This window comes from Prionailurus bengalensis, chromosome D4 (genome assembly GCF_016509475.1).
Source record: "Prionailurus bengalensis isolate Pbe53 chromosome D4, Fcat_Pben_1.1_paternal_pri, whole genome shotgun sequence".
NCBI classification, from domain to species: Eukaryota; Metazoa; Chordata; class Mammalia; order Carnivora; family Felidae; genus Prionailurus; species Prionailurus bengalensis.
The window spans coordinates 40,048,061-40,061,050 of record NC_057359.1 but is presented as its reverse complement, the minus strand read 5'-3'; the positions used below and the strand labels follow the sequence as shown (position 1 = coordinate 40,061,050).

Sequence of the window (12,990 nt, the reverse complement as noted above, 5' to 3'; positions counted from 1 at the left end):
AGCACTAGATATTTTCTTCCTTGCAGTATAATTATGGATGGAGCAGCCTTCGCAGTCTCATCTACCTTTAATTTTTTAGCATATTCATATCCGCACAGCATGAAGCACAGTGCATCGCAGATTCCCGATAGACTTCTGTTAAATGTATATGTTCTTCTTATTTATATCTTGCTTTATTTCAAAATAGGAAACAAATATTTCTTTTTTCTCTTTATTCTCACTATGGGAAAAAGATCAAGACAGCTAAGTACCATGTCAAGTTCTAAATGGCTGGATCCTACCTGAAATGAAAAACATTCAGTTCTCTTTGCCCTTAAAGAATTATTAAACCTGAAGTGGGAGGTGGGTGTGAGGGAGGGAGTTCAGGAAAATTAGAGGCATGAGGATTGGGGAGAGATGAGGGGCCCAGAATTAAAATAAACACCATTATGCTTCCAGAAGCATCCTTCTCAATTGTTGTTGATTGCAATTGAAATATAGAAGGTCTTCCCATAATGACCAAAATTAGAAACCTAGCCACCCCCTCCCGTGTGAATAGCTGATATTTGTACTGTTTCTAAAGCAGAAACTTAAGAAATATGAAAGCAACGAGGTCCAGGAGGTTAAAATAACAGATTAGGTTCTGAAGGTGAAGGGTCTACAGTTACTTTTACAACTGAACTCTGTAAATTCCAGAAAGCAAACATTCCTTTGATTGCTTTTTCCCTGACCTTTGAATTATGCAGAGAAAAAGTGTGTGTGTGTGTGTGTGTGTGTGTGTGTGTGTGTGTGTGTATCCTCTGTCCTTTATGGAAATGAATAAAATGCTTTGAAGTAAGTCTTCAGAGAAAACCGGAGAGGGATTAATAAATGTATTCTTTTCTTCCAAAGTCATGTTAAACAAGCCATTTCTTTTTAGGACTCATTACACACAAATTTCGTAGAAATTTTTCAATAGAGTATCTTAAAATTAGTTCTTTTGGGCAATTTCCTAGCAGAAAGACAAATTTTATTTCTACACACCTGAGCTTTTGACTTGTTTTTGTTCAGGTGTGTGAGGGTCAGAGGAAAGAGTTGGATACCTCCATCATCAATGCTGCTGATCTAGACGTTCCCAAGGACTCCTTGCTGTTCAGCATCACTCATAAACCGCGCCATGGCTTCCTCACCAACGGGATGCTTAGCAAAGAGTTTCCTCCAAATAAGCAGCCTGCCAACCCCAGCCAGAGGCATGAACTTATTCACAGCTTTTCCTTGGAACTTCTCAAGAATGGTATATCACGTTCCACTTCGTTTCATTTGTTCTTGTTGATTTCCTAATTTAGCCCAGAAAAGATAATAATAACTCACAGGAATAAGAAGTGAAGAAATGGCCTTCAACTACTGTATTCATTCATCTCTCAAGGGTTTTCTCTGGGCTCTGGATTAATGTAGGGCATGAAGCCTCGGCTAGAGAGAATGGGTAGTTGAAAAGGAAATAAAATGTCTTCTTTCACTTTGGGACCATCAATAAAAATGATACTTGTGATTTGGGGTATTTTAGCTCCAACTTTTTCATGTCATAATGAAAAATTCCTTTTTAAAACTACTGAGATCATGGACCTAAATTTGAAGAGATTTGTCTGCCAAAATTTCTATGTTTGAAACGAATATAGAACCACATATAATAACTCATTATTCTCCATGGAGATAATTTGTTCTTTAAGGAAATGACACGTTGGAATAGCAGCCTGAATTATTTTTTAATTGCTCTTTCTAAAAAATCAATTTTATCCCATTTTCCGAATATAAACACACTTTTGAATATTGGAGAAAAGGATGGTTCTAGAATCACTGCCTATTCTCACTCTCCTTCCTGCCTTCACATATTGTTTCCCCAACCTGAACCCCCTTTGATGGGCTAGCCAACACTGTGCCTTCAGAACCATATTACCTCTGACCTCCCCGTGGAGCACCCCCTCCAGGACTCCAAACTCTTCCCTTCCTGTGCTGGTTTCATCTCTGGGCCAGTTCAACAGTTATTCTGTCTGAATTTTCCCCTTCCCCAACCAGGATAAGTGCTCTGCCTCCAAGTTTATTATACAATAGTTGTTCAATGTCACATTTGAACTTGAAAAGCTAATTCATATATTTCTTAGTTTCTATCAATTGCAAAGAATGAACTCCTGGCACTTAAGTTGATGATATGACTGAGTTAATAACCATGTGTATCAAATAATACAGTATGTTGTGACAATAGTTTTTTTCAAATTTAAGACAAAGGAAAAGAAGTAATTATTCAAATTTTGCTCTCAAGAAAGTCTGTTTTCTAATTAGGTTAAATATTATTATTTATTATATTCTTAGGTTAAATAAGTAGGCATATTGTGTAAGTTCGCACTTACGCAATGATTTTGAAGAAAAAATAAAAACAGTTTACATGAATTAATCCTTTGGTTAAAAGCTTGGTGGCCTTCTCAGAGACTGGATTTTCATCTTTATTTTATTCTTGATTCAGTTAGGGTTACATTTGGTTTAAACTTCAGTATATTCTCACATACATCCCCCACCCCAAACATACAGAACTTATAAGACTGCTGCCGCCTTATGTAATCTGAGGTTTTTTTCTTATCAATTATGAGAAACTTCTTAGTTTTTATTTATTTTTTAAAAGCCCTTGACTTTTTATTTTCTTTAATTAAAGTTAAAAAAAAATTAATGTTTATTTTGAGAGAGAGAGAGAGGGAGGGAGGGAGGAGGAGGGAGGGACAGTACGAGCAGTGGAGAGGGAGAAAGAAAGAGAGGGAGCGAGAGAATCCCAAGCAGGCTCTGTGCTTTGAGCGCAGAGCCCCATGTGAGGCTCTATCTCATCAACCGTAACATCATCACCTGAGTGGAAATCAAGAGTTGGACACTTAACTGACTGAGCCGCCCAGGTGCCCCTAAATTTCTTATTTTTCAAATGTTAATTGAAAAACATGGTTTGTGATAACTCCAGCTTTTCACTGTATGGATTTACTGTCCTCTCCTTTCGTACAACTATCTTCCATTTTTAAATATGCAGATAGCCTTTCATTTCTTGAATTTACAAACTACACCTAAACGTGTCTGATGTCTATTTTTGTAACATAAATCTCAGTCCACCTCTCATAGAATTTTTTTGCATAAAATTTTATAGTGAGATTATTTGGTAAAAAGAGGTGAGCATTTATAATACTTTGAGGGAAAAAATTGCCGTTGCATGATACGCACGAACATGCCTATTTTCCTAATCAAGAATGAATAGTTTTAATAACTTGTGCAAATGTGGTAGTTGATAACAGTCTCTTATCATGATCTTATTTTGAAATTCTCAGATTATGAGTAATTTACCACAGTTTCATGTCCATTAACCATATATGTTTCACCTTTTGGAAACTGCTTGATAGTGTCCTTTGCCCATTTTTCCATTGATTTATATTAACTTATAAGAGATCATTAAATATTTGATATGTCCCATTTTTGTCACACGTTACAGACAAGTTTTTCTAGATTTTATTTGCCTTTTAATTCATGTTTCTTAAGTACAGAAATCACAAACTGTAAGTAGTGCAATTTATCATTGTTTTCCTTTACATTTTCTTTCTTTTGTTTTTATAAGAGGAAGACATTCGGCACTCAGAAATAAGATATAATTCACATGCCGTAATATCTATCCATTTAATGAAGCCTAGAATTCAGAGGTCCTTAGTATATTCGTCATCATGATCAATTTTAGAACACTTTATCATCTCCTAAAAGAAATACCCTACTCATTAGCAGTCATTCTCACTCCTTTCTTCCTCAGCCCTTGGCAACCAGTAACCTATTTTTTGTCTCTATAGCTTTGTCTACTCTGACATGTCGGAACCATATAAATGGGATGTATGGTCTTTTGTCACTGGTTTCTTTTATCTAACATAATGTTTTCAAGATTCGTCCATATTGTAGCACAAGTCAGAACAACTCCATTCCTTTTCATTGTCAAATAATGTTCCATTGTGTAGACATGCCACATTTACTTGATCCATTCATCAGTTGATGGGTATTTGGGTCACTTTCACTTTTGACTGTGAACATTCATGTATGTATAAGTTTTTGTATGGATAGATACTATCATTTCCCTCGGGTTTGTATCTGGAGTGGAATTGCTGCGTCATGTGATAACTGTGTTTAATATGCTGAGGAACTGCCAAACTGTTTTCCAAAGTAGCTGCATCATTTTATATTCCTACCAGTAATGTGAGAGTTCCGATTTCTCTGCATCCTCACCAACGTTTGTTATTGTCTATCTTTTTATCATAGCCGTCCTCGTGGGTGTGAAATAGTACATCATTGTGATTTTGATTTCATTGCCCTAATTGTTGATAGCGTTGAACGTCTTTTCATGAGTTTGTTGGCTATTTGTCTATACTCTTACATCTTCTTCGGAAAAATGTCTACTCAAATCCTTTGCCAATTTTGTAATTGGGTTGTCTTTTATTATTGAGTTGTAAAAGTTCTTATTATATTTGGAATACTAGACCCTCCCTTATCAGATATATGATTTGTAAATATTTTCTCCGGTTCTGGGGGCTGTTTTGTGCTTCCTTGGTAGTATCATTTTTAGCCTCAAATTTTTAATTTTGTTAAGATCTAAATTATCCACCGTTTTTGTTTTGTTTTGTTTTGGTCACTTGTGCTTTTGATATCTTATCTAAGAAACCGTTACCTAACTCAAAGTCACAAAGATTCATTGTTATATTTTCTTCTAACAGTTTTTCTAGTTTAGCTCTTACATTTAGGTCTATTATCTATTTTGAGCTAATGTTTGTATGTAGTGTGAGGTAGGGATCCAACTTCATTCTATTGCCTGTGGCTGTTCAGTTGTCCCAGTAACATTTATTGAAAAGACTATTCTTTCCCCATTGAATAGGTTTTGTTCCCCTGATGGGATTCAGTTGATTGTAAATGCATGAGCTAATTTCTGGACTCTCCTCTATTAGATTAATCTATACGTCTATTCTATAACAGTTACACATTGTCTTGATTACTGTAGTTTTGTAGTAAGTTTTGAAAATGGGAAATGTGAGTCTCCAACTTTGTTCTTTTTTAAGATTGTTTTGGCTGTTCTGGTCTCTTGCATTTTCATATGAATTCTATGTAGGTTTTTTAAAAAAATAGTTTTATATTTAAGCTTTGATTCATCTAGAATTTATTTTGGTTATTGGCTTGAGGTAGGTATCTAACTATAATTTTCTCCAAATAATGAACCATTATTTTCATACAGTTTATTAAATAATATATCCTTTCCTCACTGATTTTTTAAATAAGAGCCTTATCAAATACTAAAGTATTTAAATACAATTTTTTAACGAACTAAGAGGGCAATCTTACTTTATAAAGCAGTTTAATTTCACCCTATGTAGTGATTAATGAACTCTTGCTGATACCAATACCTTGGAAATTAAAAGGGATTATGTGTGTTTCAGAATGGCTTAATCATAAGAAAGATTTACTTTCTCTCTTTTTCCCCTTCTTCCAGGAATGAAGTTGATGTATGTGCATGATGACTCAGAGAGCCTTGCTGATGACTTTACAATCCAATTGTCAGATGGGAAACATAAGCTATTAAAAACGATTTCAGTAGAAATCACCCCAGTTAATGATGAGAAACCAATGCTGAGCAAGTAAGCTACCTGAAGAATCCTTTTCAGATGCTCTAGAAAATTCTGAAGTGTGGAAGATTAGGTGCAAATGTAATGTGTGTCTTCCAGACAGAAATGAGTCTTTGACAACTCCTGTCTTTCACAACTTGTCCCAACTACTCAGACACCTAGAACCATGAGTGCAAATGTTAGTTAATACAACATCTCCCTAACAATTCTTAGGTACACCCTTTAATTATTTGATTTCCATCTAAAAGTTCTACTTAGTTGTAAATAATTAAGAATGACTGAACCTACAATATGGAATGAACGGTGTACCGAGTATTTGAACACATGTATATATACACGCACCTGCATGTACACACACATACCAAAGTGCAATAGATGTGTAGATTTAACTAGAATGTGGTCATATTAACTGCAGACAGTCCTTCCTGTGAAATTGATCAAACTTTTACCTAAGAGTGGCTGAGGGAAATATATACATGCCATTTCTATCATCATCTCGGTATTTCAGTATCCACCAGTCCCCTGTGTTCCATATGGATCAACTCTCCCCTGCTACCTGATATCAAAATGATCACCTAAATGATCATTTAAAAATTCTGCGCTGATATTAATTGCAGACTGTCTCAGTATCTCCCTCTGCAGTTGATCAGTTTGAAAATAGGGTACAGAGGCTTCATCAATTATATTTCTATAGTTCTGGTCATTTCTCTTATTACCAGCACTGTACAAGGGTAAAACTTTAGAAGGCTCAACTTTCTCTAAGGCTGGATGCAGAGAAGTGTCTGCTTCTTGGGACCTCTTTGACCACTTCACCCCAGTATTCAACGGTGCAGCAGTGAGAGGCATTGTGTGGACAGTCCTAGCTTTTCGCAGGAAGTGAATAACTTCCTAAAAATGTGTAAACCCCCAAAGTCTCCTCCACTTTGCAGAAATGAGAACCTCAAACAAGTCCCTTCTCTAGCCTGCCGTTCCTTCATGGGACCTTACTGATGAGTAAGGTCCTTGAAAATCATTATGGGAAAAACTGATGATAGTTTTTTGGAGGGTTGCATCTCGGACGTGAGTTTAACTAAAAGTATTCAGAAGAAATTTTCATTTTCTGTTATATAGGTGGAATGTTGGACTGGCATGACCTTGATTTGTAAAAGTGAAAATATGAAGGGTATTGCAGTAATATGAATCCTCTGTCTGATGACGTGACTGCATCTGAGAGGAAGAAAGAGAGATAAAAACTAGTGTTTATTAAGTGCTTACTATGTGACAGACACTGTACTGGATCCTTTTACAGAATGTATTTCCTTAAATCCTCACCAGAATTATGGGAAGTAGGTGTCATTATCCTTACTAAGAAAACTGAGACCAGACTAGTAAAATAACAGGGCACTCACTCACCTCTGTCTGACTATTTCCTGCTATGTTCTTGCCAATAAACTGCCTGGGACAGTTCATCTACAGAATTGCCAAATCTCCTTCAACTCTCTTCCAAGTCCCTTCTTTTTCTTTCTTTTCTTTTCTTTTTTCCTTTTCTCCTGCGGAGCGGTAGTTATATTCCCCCTTCTTTCCCTTCCTTGTGTATCCTTGGGTGGATCACCTTTTGCCTCCTCCCAGAATGTGCTCCGTTATTTTTTTCTCTCACGTCGTTAGTCTCTCCCTTTCCGTTCCTTCTGCTAACAAGGACGGGTTGTAGTTAGTGGTTAAGAGAGCAGATTCTGCAGCCAGACTGCCTTGGTGCAGCCACTGACCGGTTGTGTGGCCTCGAACTTGTCACTTAACCTCTCCCGGACTCTTTGTCAGCCTCTTTCTAAGTGGGGATAATAACAGCATCCTTTCCACAGGGTTGTAGCAAGGCTTAAGTGAATTAAAAGACGCAAAGGCGCTTGAAAGACTGTCCAGTACCTAGTGAATGCTCCTGAGTGTTAATTATTACCATTATTGCAAGCAGGTATTCTCATCCTAAAAAACTAAAACTGCGAAGATGACCCAGTTCCTCATTTATTTCAGTGCCAAACTATTTGGAGGAATCAGCTTGTGCTTGCTTCGGCCATTTCTGCCCAACCTCCCCCACCTTATTAAAGCTGCTCCCTTAAAAGTTACCCTGGGCTTTCCCAACGAAACGAATGGCTCGTCTTACCTTGCTGGACCTCGTTAGAGCATTTGGCACCATTTCTTTGGTAATTCCTTTCGGATGCTGTGGTAGATACTTTGGGTTCTCTGGGTCATGCTCTCTTGGCCCCCCCGACCCCTCCCCCCCACTCTGATTATAGTCGCTCTTGTGGCAGAATGTACCACACACACTGTCGGGGCTGCTTTACAAGTGCCCTCAGTGTGTCACCTCACTCGCTGTGTCGCACAGGGATTCTCTGCAGCAGCACTGGCTCATTCCGCCCATGTCCAGACACCGCTGAAAGCACTCTGATGGTAGCTCGTAACCTGTGGGAGCTAGTGGGTGAAATAAATGTCCCACACTTCCATCCTTCAGCAGTACAATTCGAAGCATATTGTACATGATTCTTCAAAGGACCCTCAGGAGCACTGAGCCCCATTGCTGGAAAAACAGCTTTTGTTGCCTTTCCCTCCTGCCCTGTCTCACTCCTTGCCTCTTTCTCTTGCTTCCTGGGGTCACTTCCCAAATAAATTACCTGCACCGCAGTCCTTGTCCCACACTCCCTTTCAGGGTAACTCAGACTGTGACATAATTTCTTCTCCTTTGGCCCCTCTGGCATTTAATTCTGACACTTTCTTCCTGCCAAACTCCTTACCTTCTTCGTCACATTGGCTTCCTTCCTGCATTGATTAATCTGTTTCTGTCAATGGCACCACTAATCTCCATAAGCAACCAGTCAACTGATTCGTGAGGCTTCTAGGAGTAATGGGATTAATATTCTCTAGGAAAGAGGTGAGTAAAAATCCCTTGCTACTGCCAGGGAAGATGTCAGTCCTGGAGAGGGTAAGAAAGGCACCAAGTAAGAGGGGTTAGAAGTGAGGTGTCTGGGCTCTGGCTTCTCAGCAGGGACGCAGAAGGCGGTTGGAATGCCGGCTGGTCCTTTATCTGCATCCCAAGGAAACGTCCGATTTTTATTGGAAACCAATCTGTCAAGTTGGACAGAGTTTGGCCAAAAGCTAGAAACACAGGTGGAAAGAAATCCCTTCCTCACTTTGGTGAGACCGGGACAAATGGCTATGTCGGCCGTGGAAGGAATAGCACCAGAGAGGACCTGAGAACCACAGTAGAGGCACTTATGGTGGACACAGCAGCCACCTTCTCTTCAGGACACCACGGGCTAACCTGGCCGCTGGAGCACTTGGAAACGATCAGTCGCTGTGAAGAGAAAGCTAGCTACTCAGAACGTCACCAGGGGATGGGGGAGTGATGTCCAGGGCCGTGGATGGCCCAAGTGTCCCCCAACTCATACTGGTATTTCATAGAGGGTACCAGAACACCCGTGGGTAAGCCATTTAATCTCTTTACGTAAGTTTTTGTTGGTGAAATTAGAATGATAATACCTTGGCTACTTAGGTCCTGAAGCTGTTGTGGTAGCAGATGAAATATTGGAAACCAACCCACTTTATAAGAGAAATTACAACATAAAGTTGTGAAGTTCAACGCAGGTTAACCGTTAGAAGGATTTAATTACCTCATACCATCTTCCTCGTTGCCGACTGATTGTCTTTTTAGGACGTTCAAGTGTAAAGGGAAATGAGAGCCCATTTCACAAGTCCGACTCATCACCGGATGAGTCCATATACGTGGGATGTGGAACATCATCCCCCAATTGTTGAAGATTGGGAACCGTAATAGTCATTCTGAATGACCCCTGTGAAAGCAATGCCTTCTATTTTCCTGTTGACCTCGACATCTCCTTTTTACAGGAAGGCTGAACTTACAGTGAAAATGGGTGAAGCTCGAATTGTTTCTAGTGCCATTCTTTCGGCCGTAGATGAAGACTCACCCAGGGAGAAGATTTACTATTTATTTGAAAGGCTTCCCCAAAATGGGCAACTTCAACTCAAGGTTAGTGGCCTTTTTACTTTTGTTTTTCAAAACTAATGTGGCAGGTATAAATTTTCTTAATACACAGATTTCTGTAACTGAATTTATTCTCTCACAGCCACCTTTTGCCCAGAGGTAGAAAATTTAATTTTCTTGGTTTGGGGTGAGCTCACACTCTACTCAGTTTTCTTTACTCAACTAAGGGTATATTCAACCAGTAATAAGGTTCTCTATTGTTCCCTGTCCCTTGGGATTGTACCTAAATTTTGGGAGAGGGGGTTACTGGGGTAAATCAAATTGTCTAACTTCTGGTGAGAGCCAGGCATCCTTTGAGATATCTTAATTCCCACCACATTAAAAACGTTTGTAATAGGGGCGCCTGGGTGGCGCAGTCGGTTAAGCGTCCGACTTCAGCCAGGTCACGATCTCGCGGTCCGTGAGTTCGAGCCCCGCATCAGGCTCTGGGCTGATGGCTCAGAGCCTGGAGCCTGTTTCCGATTCTGTGTCTCCCTCTCTCTCTGCCCCTCCCCCGTTCATGCTCTGTCTCTCTCTGTCCCAAAAATAAATAAAAACGTTGAAAAAAAAATTAAAAAAAAAAAACAAAAAACGTTTGTAATAGACTACTCTGAAGAGCAGTTGTTGTGGATATTTACAATCTGATTCTAAAGTTCATAGGGAGAGGCAAAATACCCAAAATAGTGAGCAAAAAGGAGTGCATAATTAAAGTAATCACATTGCCTGACTTCAAGACTTACGATAAAGCTGCATTAATTCAGTTAGTGTGGGTTTGGTGAAAGAACAAACAGATCAGTGGAACCGAACAGAGAGTCCAGAAGTAGACCCTCCCAAAAATACAGTCAGCGGGTCTTTGGCAAAGGAGCAGAGGCAATACAGTAGAGAAAAGAGACTCTTTTAACAAATGGCGCTGCTCCCCAGTCTGATTCAGACTGTGTGCATGACAACCATGGAGTAGCCCGACACAAATTATGGATCAGTCACTTGAAAAGGTCACTTGAGTAATCCATCAAAATGTTTATTTGAATGATGGATTAAAGCCAGCAACAATAACCACCAACCATCCCCAATGTGATTATTTGACTGAGCGCTTAACTTATAATAGTCCTAGAAGAGCAGCGAGGATTCATTCTTCGTGGAACAGCTTGATTGTCTTAGATTGTAGGCACCATAGAGAATCAGAATGAAGAGCAATCGCTGATTCACATTGAGGTACAGCTGTGTCCTTATTTCATTTCAAAGAGTAATGAAGCAGAACTGCAGTGAGAGCTCACACATTTGGGTAGTATGGGAACTGAAGTGTTTTGGGTGTGTGAAAATCCAGATGGGTCCAGGTTCCCTGTACGGCACCACTGAGTCTCCCAGCTCCCTTGGGGTGTTCCAAGTCTCTCCAAGACCCGGGACCAGGACTCCAGGATTCCTGGACTTTCTCAAGGGTTCTTCTATTCTGGTTGACTTTCCTTAGTTGGCCCCACCTTAAGCCTGACTCTCTTCCTCTTTGGGGGCTTGCAAAGATTTTCATCAAATCAAAGCTGGCATTTGGGAGTGCAGATGGGGAATTGTATGGAGATGGGAGATAGCAAAAGATATCTTCTTCTGTATTTGCTTTCTCAGAAAAGATTACAAGAGAGAAAAGTTAAATAGAATTGCAGGCTGTCCAGTTTAAAACTCCAAGGAGACTGTTTTTAAAAATGAAACTTGCAAACAGATCTTAGGTGGAAACACATAATGAGCTTGATTGTTACAATATAACCAACTTTCACCCAGTGAGCACTAGGACAGAACATACCTCTGTAGAAACATCAGATGAGCAGAAATATTAAAGAGGAGGAAACTTGATCAAATAGGATAGAAAGGGAAGGGGTAACACAATGAAGGGAGGGCAGGACAAAGCATTTTTTGCTAGGAACTGAGAATCTGTGGAATGACGTGTCAAAGGAAAGAAAAAAAAACCAAACAAACAAGGTTTCACATTTTTATTTTAATCTCTTAAACCAGACAAGGAAAAGCACGAGATAATATGGTAGAGTAAATTTGTAAGATGACATTTTTCTTGAATTATGTCAGGTAACTTTTATGAGCTATTGTTAGGGAAAGCTAACTGGGAGTAAATACATCCATTCTTTTTTTTTTTTTTCTATTTCAGATTAGTCCAGTGATAAACAAGTTTGAAAAAAAAATAGGTTTGATTAATTGTACAATGATAGGACCTAGGAAAAAAAAAAAGGAAACCTCAAATGAAACACATTTAATTTTTAAAGAATCAATTTCAGAAGCTCGATTACCCACCTGCTCTCATTCATTGGAATATTCAATCAGCTATGATTGCTTATGATAAATACCTTGGAAGTGGCACTGCTGTTGAATTGCCACACGACTGTCAAAAATCCTTTAGTTGAAGGTAGTTCTTTCCCCAAGGTCTTAATTTGTTTTAATATATTTCTTTGAAAGGAAAAAAAAAAATAAGGTAAAATGGCAAAAAAAAAAAATTGCATCTGGAGATTCCCTGAAATATCATTTATATTGGAGGTTTACAGGGGACATGGAAAATGTCCACTAACACAGCTTGGAAGGAAAACACCACGGGCGGCTGACTAACTCTGGCACCTTTCAGCTAGGGAGGGACTGGGTCCCTCTCCACCCTGGCATGAAGTGCACTCAGGAGGACGTCGATCTGAACTTGCTGAGATACACACACACCGGGGCGATGGACTCCCAGAACCGAGACAGCTTTACCTTCTACCTCTGGGATGGTGACAACAGGTCACCGGCATTTGACTGTCACATCACCATCAAGGATATGGGAAAAGGTAAAAAAGCATCTCTATCAGGGTTATTGGTCCGAACTGAGCTGCTGGAAGCACTGAAAGGTTTTCAGCTACCTTCCTTCTGTCCTTCCTTCTCCCTCCTTCTGTCTTCCTCCCTCTCTCCTTTCCTTTTTGCCTTCTGTCCTTTGTACCTAAAATTCCATCATTTATGATTTGCTTCTTTGACTCCTCACCCGCTTTGCCTGGGAGCTACGGGGTTCATGACAGAAGTCCTTCTGTTTGTTATTTTTAGTTATTTTAAAGAGCCTATTGGAAATCCAACCTTGCCCACAAGATGGCTGCACAGGCTGCTTAAAACAGTCAGGGTTTTCTGCTGTAAGTGAAAGTTTACCAACTCCATGTGATAACTCTAATTTTATCGCCCAGAAGTGAATTATTACTTGAAAATGAAGTTTCATGGGAAAAACGTTTCCAATATAATAATAAAAAAGGAAATATAAATATATTTTAAGGTTGAAAAATTATAAAAAGGAACTTTGCCATCGAAAAGGTTAGGCTGTTGCTCTTTTGGCCTTGAAAGTGC

The 12,990-nt window shown here is 39.3% G+C and overlaps 1 protein-coding gene across 8 annotated transcripts in view; it reads left to right on the top strand.

Moving 5' to 3' along the window:
* The window catches only part of FREM1 (FRAS1 related extracellular matrix 1), a 166,185-nt gene that overhangs the window by 94,388 nt on the left and 58,807 nt on the right, over nucleotides 1-12,990 (top strand). For 7 of the 8 annotated variants that reach the window (XM_043566605.1, XM_043566603.1, XM_043566602.1 and 4 more), the window contains exons 20-23: nucleotides 1,030-1,252; nucleotides 5,501-5,645; nucleotides 9,504-9,645; nucleotides 12,254-12,449. In XM_043566605.1, coding sequence (XP_043422540.1) covers nucleotides 1,030-1,252; nucleotides 5,501-5,645; nucleotides 9,504-9,645; nucleotides 12,254-12,449 — 706 coding nt within the window. Of the gene's footprint in view, nucleotides 1-1,029; nucleotides 1,253-5,500; nucleotides 5,646-9,503; nucleotides 9,646-12,253; nucleotides 12,450-12,990 lie in introns of those variants that run through there. The other variant, XM_043566608.1, reaches the window with a different exon arrangement.